Genomic DNA, 21082 nt, shown 5'->3' with positions numbered 1-21082 from the left:
ACTTTACCCAACGGTTTCCCTATTGAGGACATTATCAATCGTATCATCGTCTTGGAAAACAACTGATTGGCAGTCCGGCAAGTGAAAGCTTAATCGCTCAACCGGGGGAGTTCTGTACTGTATTTCAAAACTAAACAACCTCCATGTTACCTCACATGCAGATACGTATCTGCAATCATAGTACATGTTTATCTCATCGACAATCTCGTTACCAGCTCCATCGATCATAGCCTTATAAAACTCAGCAGTGACCCGGTCGTTGCCCTTGTTTACATACTTGAATAAGTACTTGATTGACCTGGATTGGTTACACCACTCAACATTAATATGGGATTTGTATTTAAAGAGCAAGTACCGATTATGTGGTACAACATATCTATTATCCAAATCTATTCCATTTTTTTTTATTGTCCTTTTATCATCCCTCCTCCGATACAACAGGTAACCATCTTGGTCAAAATGCGATGCATCAATGTATCTTTTTGGAAAATGCTTTGAACACTTGCCATTTGCCATGCACGGGGATTTGATTCTGGCAGCACCACACGGGCCATGCAACATGAATTCTCCAACATGTTTGTAGTATTCATTCTCTGTCACCTTGTCAGGGATCTCGGCTGAAATGATCGTGTCCATAAAGGCCGGGTCTGCAAATTCGCTGTTCGCTTGGAGGAATAGTAATATGTGAGCATGCGGAAGACCACGTTTCTGGAACTCAATTGTGTATATAACTGTCAATCATGTATTGATATTGTCAGTTATAAGGTTACTATATTAATTATTAAGCGAAAAAAACACTTCTTATGAACTACGTTACACACCTGCCTTTACGCGACCAAATAGTTTCCCATTTTTTATTTCCTTTATTAAACAGTCTAGCTTCATTTTGAAAACACGGCAAACAATGTCCGGGCGATCTTCAGCTTTCAAGTTTCTTTTCTCCAAGAAGCGTTCTATCTCAGGCCATTTAGGATTACATGTAAATGTAATAAAAAGATTGGGATAGCCTATAAATCTACAAATTACCATGGCATCTTGGTAGTTTTGTATCATGTACCTTGCTCCTCCAGTGAAACTTGATGGTAATATTATTCTTTTACCTTGAGAACTGGGTTGAACTTCACCTCGCGTCAGCGCATCAGAGAGACCTTTGTAGGCCTCACACCTCAAAGCTTTTTGATTTAACCGAATATAGAGTAACCTCGAAGATTCAACCATAGTATATGCATCAACCAAGAATTGCTGGAATAACCTTTTAGCATACATTATAGTTGAAATCTCATTTGATCTTTCGTGTATACGGATCGCGAAGTACTCTCTTTGTGAAACACTCTTTTCTTGAAAAGTCTTGTTTAGTACCATGTGTAGCAAAATGTATATCTTCCCTGAAACCATCCTCTCCATATGGAAATAATATTGGGTATTGCAATGGTAAATAAGCCGGGTTTAATTCACTTATTCGTTTCAGGACTCCGGATCTAGACTCGACAATAATATCACGTTGTCCCATGTAAGGGTCTATATCTCCAACAATGAGAGCGGCAACCTCGGATGTAGTTGGAAGCGCATAAGTTCTGGCATCTTTGGTCCTCTTTCCTATTAATCTCATTCTTATATGAGTTTGAGGATTAGATTCAATAAACGACTTGGCCATTCGGAATGACTTAACCAACACATTGTGTTCATTTAGCGTTTGCTTAATGTCGTGTACTACCTCAACATGCAATGTAGAACCATTGTTTTGCGCCCTAAATAATGAAGAATATAAAATATTAGATATTCCGTATTCAGCCATGATCTAACTAAAATATATTTAGTTAACACAAAACAATATACCTCAAAGAGTTGAATCGATTTTCTATCTCATTTTCTGTATCGTGAATGTATAATTGGGCAAATTTAGGTTGAATGCCAACTGAAGGGACTAAGCTCCCAATGCGATGAAAATTTTGACCATTAATACGGAATATAGGCGGTGATGTTCCGTTGTTAATAGTTCTATCAATTTTCCCACCCATGGACGTGAAGCAGAACAGGTTGTTGTAGGACCGTATATTCTTTAAAAAACATTTGTTTTTATCACTGGTTGTAAAGAATAGGTCATGCAACTTCTGAGGAGGCTTTGTCATTAATGGCAACTTTATCTTCCCATTGACACAACATGCAGAGTATTTTGGGTTTTCAGAACCCCTGGAATTGCTTGACCGCTCATTGTACCAAAAAAAACGAATTACAATGCTCGCAAACATAATCTGGATCACCAATATCAAAATAATAACCTAGTCAAAAGAAAAAATGTATTAGTTCGTATGTAAAATAATAATGTAAGATATTCCCTTAATACAAAGAGAATACGTTCTGGTCATAGCATATCACAAATGAACTCGCCATTATTTGAGGGCATATTGTCATGTAACGGTTCAACAACTTCCTGAAAATCATGCATCAGATTTCGGCAATGCTCGATGGGTTGACTCTCCGGCTCTACAACAACTATTTGCATATTATTGTCATTTGTAATACAACCATTACTTTCAAACCCTAAAAAAAACAATATGTCATTAAAAGTCAATATGATTACATATTTACTTAAACATTATAACTGCCTAAATTTAAAAATTTATCTTCTATCCCTCGATATATATTTATACCTATTTGCGAATTTGGTGTTCGGTTTAAGTCGAAGGCGCAAGTTTGACGGTTACAGGTAGGCGTTTTGCCGTGGTCATCATTGACCGTACCGCAATTTGCTATAATGAAACAGATATTTTAGACAAAGTTTGTTAGACTAATAATTAAACGATTTGACTATATACTCTTATTACAATATTTATTTATATTTGTTGAAGTTCATACTATTTGCTACGTTGCTAAACGGCATTCTGCTACTAAAATTTTCCGTTGATGTAGTATGTATTGTCCTTCGTATCCGAGAAGAAATTGTCAAAATGCAGAAACAACGACTATTATTAACAAATAAATAAGAAAGATCCTTACAAAAAACTGAACTCAAGGGTTTTATTTTAATATAAGTAATAAGTATATTATTATTTAATTAACAATTTATACCTAGTTGCGAATCTGGTGATCTATTTAGGTCGAACGAACGATTGCGACGCTTTGTACTAAGTGGTTTATCACGACCCCCCTCATCTCGAGCGCAATTTGCCTTAATCGTATAAAAGCCACACAAAACATATGTTAGAATGTTAAGTATAGCATTTTACTAATTCCATTCATATCATCTACAAAACTGAACGCGAAAAGTAATGTTTGAGATTCGTACTATTTGATATGTTGCTTAACGGTATTCTGCAACTCAACTCTTGCAGCGGTGTATGCCGAATTGTCGTACTAATTACGCTTGAAGTTGTGGATTACAGTATGAAGTCTATATTACCAACTTATTGACTAAGGATATACATTGTTTTAAAGGCCAAACTTACCATTTGTAACAATACTTAATGGCGTACTTAGCGAACTTTGGAAAACACCAATAAGCGGTTTACTATTGCCTGCATTCCGGCTGGATTCAATTGGCGACATATAGGCTTCATCAATGATATTACTATTCTCATTCGCTGCAGCGTAAACACATATATCTATCAAATATCATAAATCGTTCGTTGGAACACTTTTTGACAATAATAACAAATTATACTGTAATTATCCAATAAGAGTTCGTAAATGATGTCACTATTGTACTGTATAATAATACCGATAATTTTAAACTAATCTTGCAATTTTTATATTTAACCATATTATCACATTATTTTTTTCGTAATATGTCATGATAATATTATATAATTATATATCTTTTAATAATATAATAATAATAATACTAATAATAATAATAATGCAAATCTTTTTGTATAGCAATGTCTCGATTTTTAGAAATAAGGAAAATGCTATTAATCTTCGTAATAGTTTTATTATTTTTATTACTAATAACCTTTAAATATTAAATAGCATAATTGGAACGCATTTGTTCTTATAATAAGCACATTGATGATGGAGATTAATATTTGGCTAACAATTATTTATAAGAACAATAATAACCAAAATACTAATAATAACAATCATACTAATAATAGAAATCATCAGAAACTTTTAGACTAATAATACTATAACAATTATACTAATACTAATAATAATTCTAATAATAATAATAATACAAAGAATAATAACAGTACTAATAATAATAATAATAATAATAATAATAATAATAATAATAATAATAATAATAATAATAATAATAATAATAATAATAATAATAATAATAATAATAATAATAATAATAATAATAATAATAATAATTAAAATGGAAATGACAGTGAGATGGGTCTCGATGATGTCGCTTTCCTAATCCCTTGAACGCTCAGTTGTGAGCTCATTTCGCCGGGCAATCAACCTGGTTTCTCTCTCTAAAAATGGAGCTAAGTAAGGGGTTAGGGTTCGATTGGTGAGTCTCGTGTACTCTGTACTATGGATTGACGATGAAGATGATGTTTGTGTGGAGAATCGACTGACAAATAGCTCTCGGCATACTCGACGTCTGAGTGTTCATAGTACGGTCACAGCCACAAATCGGAGGTTTGATCTGGACTATCAACGCATTGCTTCGATCCGGTGAACACTATAGTCTCCGGAGTTCATGGGTACATAGAGATCGGACATTCTTGGTCAACAATGTGTTTGATTCGAGTCGGTGACCATTTTTCAGAATCGGTGGTTCAGCTATTCGATTTGGAAACTAACAACAAAATTGGGTATGTATTTCTAACCTAATTAATCTACGTTGTTCAGATGTATATATAAATAGGGATTTTGATACCGTTTATCTACTAAATATGTAGAAGTAATCCGAGTATACAACACATGCATATGAATTTTGCTAACCGTTGAATTTATAGGATGATTTTTAATTTGGAGTCCGAGAAGTTAGAATCCGTTGTTTAATAAGTATATTTTTATTATTTTTTTTACAGTGTACCCATAAATTTCTTATAATCTCTATCTATATAGGAAGACAGATAGCTATAATAAAGATAGAAGTGTATATAGATTTACCTTGGTTGTTGCTGGGATGCTTCCTCTTCGAACCAATGGTTGTTGTAGATGTAAGTTTCCTCATGTGTTCTTAGGGAGATGTATTGGTTAGAATAAGGAATTGTTTAGGTGGTGTTTAAAACAGGTGTTTAATCTCTCTGTGTTGATTATATAGTTGTAAAGAACTACTCAATTAATATTTGGAAGCAACATTGGAAACTGGCCATTATAATGGCTTTTGGAATACTGAAAGGGTTAGTTGTGGTACTTAATGCACCTGGAAGTCCATTAACATAAGTAGATGAATATTATTAGTAATTGCTTTCATACTAAACTGGAATTATCAAATTTGATTGGAATGTGAATAGGTTTCTTATTTAGGTAACATAATATCATAATATATATGTTGTTTTGCAGGTAGACAGTAGTCGGTTCAAGCCCACAAATACTTATGGTTGTGATAGGTTTTATTTGATAAAGATCTGTGTTTGAGACTGTTGTATTTACACATGCTTCGGGGGGGGGGGGGGGGGGGGGGGGCCTTAAAGATAAGTTTGTTGTCCATCTAATGTGATTTACAATAAAGATACACACGAATAATGATATTCTTTGAGTGTTGATAAATTATCTAATGTTAATGATGATTTAATTTGTTTAATTGTAATCCTCCAATTGCAGGTAAGCTGGTACACCTACATTGTATTTATGTCCAATAATTTGTGGATGCTTCATAGATACAAAGTTGGAGTCCAGAATATTGTATTAACAGTTGCTTCGGACGTCTAAAAGATAAGTTTTAATACCCTGGTATGGCTCAATCTAATGTGATTTCACATGTTAGTTAAGCAGAATAATTTCCTTACATTGTTCCTAACCAAGTAGTACTTTAAGGCAGTTATTCAGTTAATTCGAAATCCCCCAAATGCAGGTAAACTGCACATCAAAAGGTCTTCAACTAACATTAATTGAGGACGCTTGCTTTTCACCAAAATTGTTGTCAACAATTGGTAAGTCCCTAATAAGCACTAAGATCCTAATTAAGTTGCTGCAAGTCGTATTTTAAATTTAACGGTTGTTGGTTCAACTGCAGGTAAGATGCAACACAATCTATATTGTATAAAAGGTCATTGAGGAGATAATCAACTGTAGATTGTTGTCAACAACTGGTAAGTCCCTTAGTTCTCAATTATGAGTACTTGGAAACACATTTTTACTTTACTTTCCAACAATAGCTTTAGGTCACTGATAGCTGTTACTGTACTTCATTGAAAACTAATGTATTATATAGTTTACTTAATCTAGTGTTGATATTGTGGAGTGATAAGACTATTTTTTATATACACGTGTCCCTTTGTTCTTTTGTTTACTATTATTTGTCCTCTAATATGATTAAGTGATAGAACTTTTTTTTTTGCTTTTCTCACACATTCATCTTTTAAATAATTGAATGCCTGTTAATTTATGACACTTTGCCAAATTGTTGAGAGATCAAATACAGTTGCACTGTATTGCTTTAATCCTAATACGAATTTAGTAATAGATTGTTGAGAGACCAAATACACTTGGATTTACAGTTGCAGTGTAGTACTACTAACTTTGGCTGCCTTATATGATCTACTAAATTTAATATTCAGTTTTTATTAGTTTAGTTACATTTCTTTGGATGACAACATGCTTCCATGTGAGTGTATCCAACTGTATAAGTGACATAATTAACAAAGTATAGACTTAGGGATAACCAATATTTATAAGTTTTACAAATAGTCATTAGAATAAAAATAGTCTTATTTAATCATTAAAATTTAGAGCACAAAAAGCTTCCAAATGTAAAACTTGTATGTTCCTAATGAGTACCCTACACTAATGTTCCTTAATCTTACATAATTATAAAGTGTCAGCTATATTACATGCTAACATAAACCATTTGATGGTCCTTTTGAATGTTGATTTCAGCTACTTCAATTGACTTGTGTGCCATCAGTTTGGTCTTTAGGGATATGCCTGCCATCTGCTTGACCTTTTCCCACCATGTCTGCAAGCGTTTGCATTCTTTTACCATGATCTCTTCAATCTTTCTATGCATGTGCCATCAATTTCTGGAAAAAAAAAAATCTGCAATAGGAATATCACAAATCGAGTACGTTTAACATGTTTGGTACTAAAACAAAAAAACCATACTGCATATCAAAAGGTTCAGTCCAGCTGATGTTCGAAAAACACAATAATGTCACCAAAAACCATCATTCAAAAAAAAAAAAAAACCAAAAGAGCACATTGTCAGCCATTTAATTCATTACAAATCTGTTTCTTTCTCAATCTTCACAACACTGTCCTTGCTTTTTTTAGAACTTTGTGTGCTGGAAAACTCATCAATTAGCGATCTCTTCACGGTTCCATTCTCAATACTGTTATCTTCGTTCAGTCTCTGTGCAACAACTTGGAGAGGGCTTTAAGCTTCATTTGCTGGGTCTATATCCTACACATCAAAATGGTGAAAATGTAAATGTAAAATACTCTTAGTTTATAAAGGAATTCTTATAACATGTTTCTGGATCAGCAAGTATACCTCTATATCCCATAGGTCCTCATCCGTAAGCTCCAACTCCAACTTTGATGAGAGGTCCCTGTCCCAAACTTGGATTAGCTCTGGTGCGTGCTTCTCTACAATCTTTTCATCAGTGATGATTCTCATAACAGGGAAAGCATTGAGATAGTTTTGGAACTGTTCCTTACGCACAGCAATTCGAAATAACAGATTCTGTCCGATTAGAGTTTCAAGCTCCTTAGGTAAACCCTTTCTTCCCTGCAGGTAATTCAATTAGTTAACAGAGATACAATACTTATGAAAGCTATAGTATATTAATGTTTTTCATTTAGGTGGTCCAAAGAGAATTAACTGGATACTTAGGTAGACCCTTTCATTTGGATCATTATATTAATGTTTTTCATGAGATAGCTTAGTTGGTAGTACTAAGCTAATAGTATAGGACATGATGAAATAGTATTAGTACCTTTGTATGGGTATCCTTCAAATCATCTGCACTAATTCCAATTAGATCGAGGCACTCCCTGTCCCATAGAAGAAAATGAGCATTGCCATCCAAGTCCACAACTCTAACCTTAACTCTGTACCTCAGTGTCCCATCACCCCAATTTCTGTCACATGTACTACACCACAGCCACTTCCCTTTCAGCTTAAGCTTTTTGTTGCAACCCTTGGTTCGACACGAAGCATAGTACCACTCTGGATCATCAATGAACACAATCCTAGCTGCAACCCAGAAATCTCCAAACTGCATTCAACTTTATACAATTAGAGATGCAACTATAATATAATATATAATTCTGAAAATCTTTAGCTATCAGTAATTATTAATCATCATTAGGTTATATAACTAACAAATATCAGTTCTGATTTTGCAGGTTTGGGTTTATTAGAGAGTATATGCTTGCAAAAACCAAAAAACATAACTGCCACAACAGATGGTGGTCTAAAATTCTTAAATTAGATAAGTAACCAATGTTAGGCTCTATAAGACTTTATCACACTCCACAATTTCTGTTACCATTTATCTGATCCAAAACTAACAAATATCAGTTCTAATTTTGCAGGTTTGGGTTTATTAGAGAGTATATGCTTGCAAAAACCAAAAAACAGAACTGCCACAACAGATGGTGGTCTAAAATTCTTAAATTAGATAAGTAACCAATGTTAGGCTCTATAAGACTTTATCACACTCCACAATTTCTGTTACCATTTATCTGATCCAAAACTAACAAATATCAGTTCTGATTTTGCAGGTTTGGGTTTATTAGAGAGTATATGCTTGCAAAAACCAAAAAAAAAAAATAGAACTGCCACAACAGATGGTGGTCTAAAATTCTTCAATTAGATAAGTAACCAATGTTATGATCTATAAGACTTTATAAATCTCCACAATTTGTGTTACCATTTATCTGATCCAAAATATGAAATGCAGGCATAAGACTACAGATTGTAGTGCCCAGTGTACTGAGGAGTTCAGCAATTGACATTCAGACAGGACACATTTTCCAAATGTGAAGATGACAGCATATATCTCTTAAAGTAAGTTTAAATTTATGTAAATACTACCTCCTTGTCTCTGTAGATCTCACTGATAGTACGCACTTCCATATCACCAGATAGTGCAACTGAATATGAACTACATTCCTTAAAACTTGATTGCGATATAATACTGCGCATTGGTGTCTGTTCATGACTCGTCCTGTAATATATAAGTAATACAGAACATAATATAAGAATTAGAGATAAGAATGGAATATAATGTAACTGATAGTAGTGCAATAATTTTAATTGACTAACCTCTTCCTGAACTCCTCAAAGGGGGGAGATTCTTGGTTGAAAAGCAGCTGTGTTACATCATAGGAGCTACAAATCTTGACATCACCACCTTTTAGAAAATAGTATTAGTACGCATTAGGCTATAAAGATGTTTTAAGAAGACTTTTTAAGATGTAATTGATAATATAAGATAGTTACAGACACAATATGTAATGTACTTACTTTTTAAACACACCCTTGCCCTACAAAACTGTACCAAGACCAACAATGGTTCTTGTGAAGTAGAATTGTAGAATGCCTCAATCTTGCTTACGTGTTCATCCCACAAAGTACACATTAGTTGTATTCCACTACAAATTTTTTGATAATATATTAGAAAAACAGCATTAATAAAAAATGATAGAAAGGTAGTGATTTTCAGTAGTACTCGGTGTCTTCAAGAGTGAAGTCAATCAGCCTGAAGTTCTTCCCATTAATTAATTTCTCCTCTGGGCAGTGTATTTCAATAACTCGACCAATAACATCTACAAAACAATGGATTAGATGATATAATAATAGTAAAATTACTAATTATTTGGAAAGGATAGACTGAATGAGAGAACAGATTACCAAATAGGTGTTTCTCATCAAGGCCTTCAGTAGATTTGATCTCTTTAAAGGTCTTCAGTCGATACATTTTCATAGGAAACTTCACATGCTTTAAATCCTTAACCATAGTCTGATAGTTAAATTTTATCATGTACTTCTGTGGGCTGGTTTTGTATGAGTAAAAGTTTGTGATCACACAAAAATTTTTTATAGCATACACTGAACCTTCTGAAAAACAGCTAAGGTACTTTTCAACATACTCTTTGGGTACATGAGCATGCAAGAAGGAACCCTGTGTGTTTGTAAATAACAAAAATAGGACCTGTAAATATATATCTAATCTATGTGTATAGATAACAACAATCATCACTGTAAATGTAAAAAGACTGTATGTAAGGCTCTTTAAAAAACTATTATAGATAAGCTGAACTGCTTATCTCTATCTACTGTTAAATGGTGCTTACCTCTTCATCATGGAAAACAATTTCTTTTGATCTAATCTTCGATGGATCATTTCTCTCAGGAATCTGATATGCTCGGACCACCCTTAGCCTAAGAGCCTGCCTGGTATTCATCGGAGATATTTGGCTAGCAAGGACAAACATTTTGTGGAAGGGAAGAAGAATCAGAGTATCTCTATCTATGGAAATTTCGAATGTATTGAGTAGCTTTGTATATTGAGTATGTGATGTATATATAAGGTCTGATGACCTTTCGTTATATTTCCTTCGAAATAAACAGCTAGTAAATACCTAGAGAATATGTATGGGTTCGTGGGCTCAATCTCCCATATGTCCCATAGTAAATTCCTAGAGATTATGTATGGATTAAATAGATTCTCCAATCCAATTGGATGGGAGAGTGATCAGCCGTAAATATATTTTAAAAAAAATAGGTTTTATATAAACTGTAGGTATTATACTCAAATCGGAGACCTTTCGTTTTTCGAAGCTTTAACAATAAATTATCCGCCTTTGTCAAAACGTCGCCGTTCCATTTGGGCGGGATTTTTTGCTCCCTTTGTTTTGCTTTAATATAGATAGATAGATAGATATATATATATATATATATATATATATATATATATATATATATATATATATATATATATATATATATATATATATATATATATATATATATATATATATATATATATTGTATTTTAACGCGTTGGAGTGGATTACCAGCATTATTCGCTGAACAGATATATTTGGCTTTCAGGCACAGATGAGTAGCTCCGGAGCGCACTAGAGGACCCGAAGCTTAGTTAGTTAGTTTTCTTATCGGTCTGCGTGCCATGATGATGTATTGACACTGTTTTGAGGATATTTAGATAGTATAGCCTGTGCATCTGAGTTTTCCAGCTCAGATGTGGCATAGCACCTCAAACACTTATGTTTAGTTATGCACTGTTTCGAGGTTTAATGATAGAATTGCCTTTATTTCATAAGCATTTAAGGTTTTAAATTTTAGGGGTGTTACAATATTGGTCTGTTTATAGCAGTTCTTTATCAGCTTTGGAGGGCCCGAAATACTGCAGTCTGGGAAAGAAGCCTTGTCGTGGCTAAAAAAATGCAGGGTCACATCCGTTGATTTCTTCACCGACTGCTCGGAGCTCCGGGGTTCACTACAACCCTCTCATACTGCTATTCGTTCGTATGCGGGCATCGTACTGCCCGACTCTTGATGTCGTGAATCATTTTTTCTAGATTTTACGTTTAAAGGGGAGTTAGAATATTTTATCCTGAAGCGTGCTTTGACAGATGCAAATCCAAAACCGTCCAAGTGATGACGGTTCGAGTCCTCGCAATAACATTTAAGATTGGTCTCATCATGTTGTTGTCATTTACACCCGTCAAGACCCATTAAATTAAAAGGAATTGCCATTTCTACTGCTAGGTTCGTAATTAAAAACAAAAACAAAAAGTTGTATTTTGATTTTTTTTTAGCAGTTACAAATTAAAGTGTCAACAAAAATCTGTGAATAATGGGAAAAAATAAAATACACTGAAAAAGGTTTCTTCTTGATCATCATATTGGCTCTGATCTTCATGACTTCATGCCCTTGATGGCTACAAGAAGATCGAAGATACCCCCACTTTCATTCTGCTTTCTTCAATTAAAGCATCCAGAAGGGCAGCTTGTAATGCTCAACCGCTTACTCTTACTGTCAGGTAGTTTCTTTGTCTGCTCGATTTTCTTTTTCAAAGATTCATATTCGCCCTTTGACAATTTGATCGTTCCATTTAACTTTGAAATTGCAGGTGGATCAGCAACTCCTCCAGGGGGCGCTGTTGATGAAGAATCTGCTGCAGTCAGCAGCCTGGTTGATTTTGCCTCTTTTAGAACACTTTCTAGTTTCTCCTCTGCCTCTTTGGCGGCAACCCTTGCGATTTCTGCTTCTTTCCTGAATGATTCAGCGTAACTCTTCATTTCTTCTGCTTCCCGGATAGCTAGCTCTGCTTCTGATGTTAGTTGCAGGATTTTTGAGGCTATATAATCACAATCCAAGTCCTCTTTGGTATCTGCTTCTTTAATGGTTTCTTTGAGCTCCTCTTTACTGGGATTATTATTGGTTTTCAATAACTTGGGTTGAGATTTGTTATCTGGGTTGTTTTCCAGTTCTTGCTGGAGGGAATCCACCTGGGTTCTAAGTGAGTTTTCCAGGGAAACTACTTCTTGCATGGCTTTCTTGGCGGTTTCAAGTTCAGAAGCTGCGGTTTTCCAGGCATTCAAGTCTGCAGATTTGGCGTTCTTTAGTTTCTCTCTCAAAACTTCGATCTCGTTATTTGTTTCGTCCAGCTTTAGCTTGAGATGTTGGGTGAGATTATCCGGGTCAAATTCTTCATTGATAGCCTGCATCTTTGCCTCCGCGTCTTCCTTGGCCTTCTGGAGAGATTTGAGGGAAGCCTGTTTGGCGGCGATGACGGCTTCTTCTTGGGATTGGGAGTGGATAGACGAGGTGAGCTTAGCTAAGGCCTCACGCAAGGTGGCCACCTCTTTGGAAAGCTCGATGACTCGCTCGCGGTTAACCACGGCGGAATTCTGGGCGCGCGAGGCCTTCTGGATGGCCGCGGTTTTGGCTTCCATGGCGGCGTCGAAGTCGTGCCGGAGTTGCGCCAGCTGTTGCTTTATGGAGTTGAGTTCTTCGGCGGAAGCGATGTTGTCAATGGTGAGCTGGTCTGTTTCGCGGCGGCGTTGCGGGGAGGAGTCGTCGGTGGCGGTGGCGGTAGGCGGGGGTTGGGTTGGTGGTTGTTGTTCGGAGCGATTATTGATGGTTCCAATCTTGGCGGATAGATCTTGGAGGGTTTTCCTGGCTTCCTCAAGGTCACGTAGGGCTTCGGCTTTTGTGGCTTCCGAGTTTCGGAGTTGGAGCTTGTAGGCGTCCAGTTGGTTCAGGGCCATGTGAAGCTGGCTTTCCTTCTCCACCACTCTCTGCACAATCAACCAATGTATATATAATAGTCATCATATATATGTGAGAACCACTCCTCATGAGTCTATGAGTATCAATCTGGTGCATTAAAAAATTAGATCTATGGATTAGATTAGTTGGAGGAGTTTCCAACCACCTAAAAGTGATCTTAAATCGAGTAGAAAGCAAAAAGTTGTCCCAAATAGCAATAAAGATTTTTTTCGGATACCAAAAGTGGTCGGAACAAGACTTTCGCCTTGATTTAAGATCACTTTCAGGTGGTTGGAAATTCCATAATTTCCTGCAGTGGCAGATGGGGCATGTGTTGTGTAGATATCATATGTTGCACACAACACATGCTTAATATGCAAACACGAATTTTGAATCCCACAATTACATACAACACATGCCTCATATGCATACTCAAATTTTGGACTCCAATTGATCTCGTCATTCATAGATCTATTTTTTAATGCACTATATTAGTTCTCATAGACTCATTGGAGGATGGTTCTCATAGTAACACCACCCTCTATCTATATATATGTGTGTGTGTGTGAGAGAGATCAATTGAAAACTACTATTCTCAAAGATGAGAACATGTGAATTGCACAATCAGACATACAAGATGCACAATTCAAAACACAAATTAAAATAGTTACATAAATGTTGTAGAATGTATAATAATCTATAGGTAAATGCACAATCAGACATTATAAGTTACACAATTCACACATTGACACGGGAAATGTGGTTCTCATGCCCTAGCAAAACTTAATAATGAAGTAATGCTATGTGGTTGGTTGTTATGCATGCAATATGCATGGATACCTCTTCAGGAGATTTATTAGCCGTCGTCTTTTTAAAGGCGTGGGCTGCCGGCGATTTGGGAGAGGATCCCGCTTCTCCAAACAAACTAACAGCTGCTTTCACGGATTGAAAGGGAGCCCTGGTGTCTATCTCCCCCACCTCCGCCGTTCTCGGAGACCCTCTGAACGTCGGACTTCCAAAATATTGTCTAGGTGAAGCGCCCGTCGTCGGCGAACCGGCAGCCATCGGAGACCCGCCGGCCATCCTCGGAGAACCTGCGGCCATCCTCGGAGAACCGGCAGCCATCCTCGGAGAACCAGCAGCCATCCTCGGAGAACCGGCAGCTATCCTCGGAGAACCGGCGGCGGCGGTCTCCACTTTCTGGTTCTGCTGGCTCGTGTTTACGCTGATTCCATATATTTTTGGATTCACAGCTCACCTTCTTCACTGCCTGCCCTGCTGCACATTCTTAATACATATATATAATGAACAAAGAAATTAAAATCCGAGGATTAATGTAATTATATATATAGTACCTGATTAATTATATTAATTCAACGGCGGCGGCTTTCAGTTATGTCCCAAACGGAATGTTTGATCGATGAATGAAAGGTGAGAGCTGTTAATCGGCCATGTATGAACAGCCATAAAATGATGGGAGCAAGAAATGTGATGAGAGGTTTCTGCGGTTTTTGATATATAAATTTTTCCTTCCAAACCAATTTCTTTCTTGACCAAATATTTGTGCTTCAAATTGTCTTCTTCCCTATTAAAGGGTGGAGCAATATTTGGCGATTTCTGTGCAACAAAAATGTGGTACATTAATTTTGTATCTAAACGAGAATATTGTGCCGCTAATGCATTTAAAATTTAAACCAAACAAATGTATGCCTCCTAGTGTTAATGGTCACCTTCAAAGGATTGCATTTTTTAATTTGTACGTTCTTTATGTATGGCCTATGCTTTTAAATCTTCATGTCTAACTCTTTAATTATTTTAATTAATATGTTGGTTAAAAACAGCTAACTTTAGGGTGTGTTTGGTTCATACGTTTACACCACAAATGTGAATCAAAATTATAGTTAGTGTTTGGTTTACTACTTTTTTAAAACACAACTATATATGATATTTGATTACTGTACCTATTCGATTAAAAATCATATCCCCTAATTAAAAACGGGTCAGTGTTTCCTGTGCGGTTGGTACGGATTCACCATTAAGTATGCAAAAATGCATTCGTAGTGTTTAGAAATGCACCACAAGGAAATGCATCAATGCACGGTCGCACGAGAAGCACTGTCCGCACGGGAACCTGAATATATATATAATTGCACAATATTTTTATAATTCATTTGTTGAACATAATGTTACAACATCTTCAATTTCTCCTATTAATTCATGCTTTGACTCAATCAAAGATGTCACTCCAATAAAATAAAGTTGGCAAATTTGGGTAAGATTAGTCACCCATTAGCCAATAAATAGTGTTTTCAACAATCACTGGATTACAGTACGTGTTTCATATGAACTATTATTGATTAACAAAAAGGTAAACATTTTGGCCCTGTTTGGTAAAAAATTGGTCTATAGGCCAATTTTAGCTTATTTGACCACTATTAATTATTTGATTTAATTAAAATATCAATATAAATGTTTGGTTAATTAGCTTTTTGCAACTTCAAAAGGCTAAAATTAAAAAAGCTACTCCTAGCAATTTTTTCAATTAGCTTTTTGAGAAAAGAAATTATACCAAACAGCTATCAGCTAACAGCTAATTTACCAAACACTTTTCTACAATCAGCTAATGTTATCAACTATTTACACCCTTTAATTAACACAATCAGCTAACAGCAAACAGCTATCAGCTAACAGCCATTTTACCAAACATGACCTTTATGTTTGCTTGTAAATTTAATATTAATTATGTGTAAATTGTTTAATTGTTACGTAGTGAAATTGTAATATTTATAATGAAAAATATTATACTTCTCATAATTGAAGCATGTGCTCCATCTCAACTAAAAGCCTAAGCTGATAGTTGGATTGCACGTTAATAGCTATATGCTCACACGTGGACCGGTAAACCGTTGTCGCTTATGAGTGACGTTGAGATTTGAACCCATGACCTTTGATCTGGCTCTGATACCAAATTGAAGCATGTGCTCCATCTCAACTAAAAGGCTAAGCTGATAGTTGGATTGCACGTTAATGGCTATATGCTCACACTCATGAAAAATGTAATATTTTTAAATCAAAATGTAATATTAAGAGTTGAAGGGCAAATTATTATGTGAATCATAAAAAAATACATTTTTAATATATTAAAAGTACATTATTTGTGTACTGAATGTACATTATACAAAATAATATACTTTTAATATTCAAATAATGTACATTCCCTCAATATAATGTACATTTTTAATATACTAAAAGTGTATTATTTATATACTGAATGTACATTAGTTAATAGTATACAAATAATGTACTTTCAATACTCAAATAATGTATTTTATGTATACAAATAATGTAACTTTTATTTATGGTTCACACAATAATGACTGGAGTTGAAGTGTTACTTAGAGCATCTCCATCAGAGAAGCATTCACGGTATACAAGAAATGTTTGCCTACATGGAAGAGAGAGAACCAAGAGAGAAAAAGAAAAAGTCGTCCTTGCAAGGGGTTGAGATGTTTTCTATTTCCATGGGAAGAGAAATATCAGAGAAGCATTGGTTGCTGCCCTTACGGGCGTCAAGCGTGCCTAATTGACCATGCTTTTTATATTATTTTTTAAAATAAAAAATCAGTTTTGATTTTTTTTCTCTCTCATCCCACATTTTCTTTCATAATCACTTTTACAATAACTTCTTAATATCCCCAACTGATATTGATACTCTTATGATAAAAATTGTACTCCGTAATATTTATATAGTTGCTTAAAAAAAAATAAAAAAAATTGACCAGCTTCACACACAATCTCATAGGAAAATTTGAAAAATTTTCTTATCCAAAATCTGACTATTTTGCGTATTTGAATAATATTATTATGGGGCCTCACGATTCACGAAGAATGTCACAATTACTACTGGATGATAGCCCACTATCAACAATGGAGGGTTAGCCCACACAAACCAAGAATTCCGGCCTCACCGTCGTGGAAGCCGCGAAGCGTACATTTCCCCCTTCACCCCTTCGCCTCTTCGCATTGCCTTCTCGTGGCGATGGAGTCCAACTCCGATGATCACCAGTCTCCGCCACTAGCCACCGCTACGTCTCCACCACCAGCCACCGCCGCGTCTCCACCACCAGCCACCGCCGCGTCTCCACCACCAGCCACCGCAACGTCTCCACCACCAGCCACCACTGCGTCTCCGCCACCAGCCACCACTGCGTCTCCACCGCAGTCTGCGCCTGACCAGCAACCGCCCCTATCAAAGAGAGCACAGAAGAAGCTGCTGAAGCAGCAGCGGTTCGAGGCCAAGAAGGCGGAGAAGAAGGCACAATTGAAGGAGCACAAGCAGAGGGAGGCTGAGCGGAAGCGGAGGGAATGGGCGGAGAGGCTAGCGGGGATGAGCGAAGAGGAGAAGCTGAAGCTGATTGAGGAGCGGAAGAGCGTGAGGAGAGAGAGGATGGAGAAGAGGTCCGAAGAGAAAGGGAAGAAGATAGAGAGACTGACTAGAGCAAAAGAAAGCGGTCAGAATTTCATTATCGATCTCGAGTTCTCTGATCTCATGACCTCCAATGAACTCCATAGCCTCGTCCAACAGGTATCTTCCTCAAATTATCACGAATTTCTTGAGTATATTCTGTTAAACTCTGTTATCTTACTGGTATTCTTGAGTATATTGTGTTGAACTGGAAGTAGATTCAGGGAGGGGGATGGCATAGAAATCAGTTAGTATATTATATTTGTTCAGAAGGAATAATATATATATATATATATATATATATATATATATATATATATATATATATATATATATATATCATGATCACTCTTCTGATTTTGAATGTAGATTATGTACTGTTATGCCGTGAATGGAAGATGTGCTTCTCCTGCACACCTTTGGTTGGCAGGCTATCAAGGTGAAATGCAAAACCTATTGGAAAAAACACCAGGGTACGATAAGTGGTTAATTGAGAAGGAAAGCCGTCCATATATTGAGGCATTCGAAGATCAGAAGGAAGATCTTGTATATCTCACTGCCGACTCTGTGAACGTTCTAGATGAACTTGATCCAAAGAAGCTCTATATAATTGGTGGGTTGGTGGATCGGAATCGGTGGAAAGGCATAACCATGAAGAAAGCAGAAGAGCAAGGGATTCAAACAGCAAAGCTCCCTATTGGAAACTACTTAAAGATGTCGAGTTCTCAGGTAGTTTTTCGTCTTATGCATCATCTATCCCTGCTCACTTGATAAATTATTTTTGCATTCTGCATATTGTAATAAAATTAAGTCTCAAGTCATGAATATTGATCATTGATTGCAATTCACTACCTGCTAATTTCAATTTAATTTGAGAACCTGTTATATATTATGAGGGAATGCCTATGTTAGAAATATTCCTTGTAATGTTTAACACTTCTTGCACTACATTCTTCTGTTCAACATTACTTATTTGAGCCCCTAATTATGTTAGTGAAATGGTAAGAACATATGAAAATATTTGTATGGTTTTGATTATGAAATTACCATGCCACTAAAGAGGGATGAAACATGCTTTTCCTAGATAGAGCTTGTCAGTTTGACCTTGTTACTTGTGCTGCATAGAATGGGAGGTGCTTAGTTCTAACAACTATTCTTAGTATTATAGTTCCATAATACCACTATTGTAAGTAATAAAGATTAAACTTATTAAGTAGGTAAATCATATACAATGTTGTTCAACCAAAACAATTGCCCATAATGAGTTTGAAATAGTAGATATAAGAGATCCATGGATAGGGACATAGGGTTACATCTGTTGTGTTTAGATGTAGCATTTGTGTTAGTATGGTCAAAGGCTATGTGATTAACAGTCACCTATCAAATTTTAGTACTATTAACAACACATTTGGTTCATGAAATAGGTTATAAATCGAATAGCATTCCTGGGAATAAACCTATTCTATTGTTTGGTTTAGCTTTATATTCATATTTCATAGGAGGAATAGTCATTCTAAGGAATAAGGAGGGTTTGGTATTAGCTATTCCTGAGTTTTCAATAATAGCAATTTTATTGTAATATTGAAAATGCCCTTTCATGAGTGCGTGCGCTCACACACTCACACACAAATATGTGTGTATTTATTTAAATAAATAAATAAACATATTCAAACAGTCAAATACATAATATATGTGTGTGTATTTAGTTATTTATACATTTGATTTGCACAAAATGGTTTTTGTGGGTCCTGCAGGAAAAAAAAAAAAAAAAAAAAAAAAAAAACTTGCCTTGGGTGTGTGAGTGCACACGCGTTAATAGCCTTTTTTTCCCCCTTTTTTCTTTCCCTCTTTTTCTCTCCCCCTTTCCCTCCTATGTGGCAAAAAACCCTGACAAAAACCTTGGGCTGTTGAGGCTTCTCTAAGGAAGGATACCTTATCCTTCCTGGTGAAAAGCATAACTAGGTATATTTTTGGACAGCGGTTTTTGTTGACACTTAAACTGGCGTATATTTTTTCATTTGTATGTATATTGTGGAGGTTCGAAATTTAGTAATGATTATCTGTACATGCATATATATATATATATATATATATATATATATATATATATATATACACACACACACACACACTTTCCTTCCTGTGAATAAAGTGCTAGATTTACAGTTGTTAATATTGCTTATTCTGGTTGTTCACTTGTCGGTCTCTGATTCTTTTCCTTTTAGAAAGAAACTGTGTTATCCCTTCTAGTTCACGAAAAAAATAACAAGTGACGTGGACTTGTCAAAGCATTCATTAGGTGGATTATTAGCCTGCAGCTCATGTTGTCACTTATAATGCATGTATACGTGTTGTTTCTACCAGTATTCATAACAGATGTTCTATGTTTAGTAGTGGCGTGCTATTTTTGTATTGCTATAGATACATAAATCTAGTTTCCTTTTAATGAATCAATCAATAGATTTATAACTATCAAATTCACTGCATATGATTGTGCAATTGTCTGAGTTATATAGAATGAAAAGTTTTGAGATAATGGAATAAATTAGTGAATTGTTAGTAGTAGAATATGTTACCCATGTTTTTCTGTCACTAAGATCATATTAACAGAAATATGCAATTTTTGCATTCATTTGTTTAGGAAAGCAGTAGTCCCAATCTGATACATCCGTGATATGTGACCATTTGCTGCTGCTTAAGAGTGTTACACACTCTGTTACGATTCTAATGTGGAATTATCACGGCCTGCCTGATTTAGAGCATTCCAGTTTTGAAAATGATTTCAAATTCCGCTCTTTGCACATTCCTCCCTAACCAAGCACAATACATTTGGGTGTGAATACAGGTCCTCACTGTTAATCAAGTAGTAGAGATACTTTTAAAGTTCTTGGAATTGAGAGATTGGAAGGCTTCATTTTTCGAAGTCATCCCTCAAAGGAAAAGATGTGGGGCAGACTCTGAAGATGTTGACGATGAAGCAGAAGGGGAAGACAATGCACCAGAAGAGGGTGATGATCACCAAGACATGAAAAGACAGTGCATTGAAGGAGTGTGCAATATAAACAGCTAAGTAATCCAGTCTAGACGATTGCTCTCTAGTGAAATTCGGATGAGAGATTTTTTTTCAGGTTTCTTCCTTTCTGTAGCTTGAAAGTTTCTGGGAAATTGGTCAAATTGCACAATACCATACTTTATGTTTTTGACAATTACTTGATAAAATTCAAAATCTACAATTAGAAACATCAAT

General features: G+C 35.6%; 4 protein-coding genes across 7 annotated transcripts; 1 reads left to right on the top strand and 3 right to left on the bottom strand.

The window, feature by feature from the left end:
- Positions 1-3: 3 nt before the first annotated feature.
- On the bottom strand, positions 4-2018 carry LOC109174489. Its single transcript, XM_019323723.1, has 5 exons — positions 1837-2018; positions 1501-1748; positions 1101-1385; positions 822-953; positions 4-731 (listed from the first exon to the last, which is right to left on the bottom strand). The coding sequence occupies exons 1-5, from the start codon at positions 2016-2018 to the stop codon at positions 4-6; spliced, it is 1575 nt and encodes a 524-aa protein (XP_019179268.1).
- Positions 2019-7342: 5324 nt separating this feature from the next.
- Positions 7343-8348, bottom strand: LOC109174488. The gene is made up of 3 exons (XM_019323722.1): positions 8061-8348; positions 7616-7852; positions 7343-7474 (listed from the first exon to the last, which is right to left on the bottom strand). Exons 1-3 carry the CDS (start codon positions 8346-8348, stop codon positions 7343-7345), a joined length of 657 nt encoding a protein of 218 aa, XP_019179267.1.
- A 3573-nt stretch (positions 8349-11921) lies between these two features.
- On the bottom strand, positions 11922-14902 carry LOC109174638 (WEB family protein At1g12150-like). Of its 2 annotated transcripts, none has more exons than XM_019323904.1 (4): positions 14726-14902; positions 14211-14648; positions 12064-13399; positions 11922-12019 (listed from the first exon to the last, which is right to left on the bottom strand). In XM_019323904.1, exons 2-3 carry the CDS (start codon positions 14514-14516, stop codon positions 12080-12082), a joined length of 1626 nt encoding a protein of 541 aa, XP_019179449.1. In that variant the 5' UTR covers positions 14517-14648; positions 14726-14902; the 3' UTR covers positions 11922-12019; positions 12064-12079. The 2 variants fall into 2 exon arrangements, with proteins under 2 accessions (XP_019179449.1, XP_019179450.1); XM_019323905.1 differs by having other exon boundaries at positions 14211-14640.
- A 2359-nt stretch (positions 14903-17261) lies between these two features.
- On the top strand, positions 17262-21081 carry LOC109174639 (tRNA (guanine(9)-N1)-methyltransferase). 3 transcript variants are annotated; one of them, XM_019323908.1, is made up of 4 exons: positions 17263-17478; positions 17593-17955; positions 18205-18564; positions 20681-21081. In XM_019323908.1, exons 1-4 carry the CDS (start codon positions 17278-17280, stop codon positions 20903-20905), a joined length of 1149 nt encoding a protein of 382 aa, XP_019179453.1. In that variant the 5' UTR covers positions 17263-17277; the 3' UTR covers positions 20906-21081. The 3 variants fall into 3 exon arrangements, with proteins under 3 accessions (XP_019179451.1, XP_019179453.1, XP_019179452.1); XM_019323907.1 differs by having other exon boundaries at positions 17263-17502; XM_019323906.1 differs by having other exon boundaries at positions 17262-17955.
- The last annotated feature ends 1 nt before the right edge of the window (position 21082 follows it).

Source organism: Ipomoea nil, unplaced genomic scaffold (assembly GCF_001879475.1).
Source record: "Ipomoea nil cultivar Tokyo-kokei standard unplaced genomic scaffold, Asagao_1.1 scaffold0642, whole genome shotgun sequence".
Lineage (NCBI taxonomy): Eukaryota > Viridiplantae > Streptophyta > Magnoliopsida > Solanales > Convolvulaceae > Ipomoea > Ipomoea nil.
Note: the sequence above shows the minus strand (reverse complement) of the source record. Positions and strands in the feature narration are given on the sequence as shown.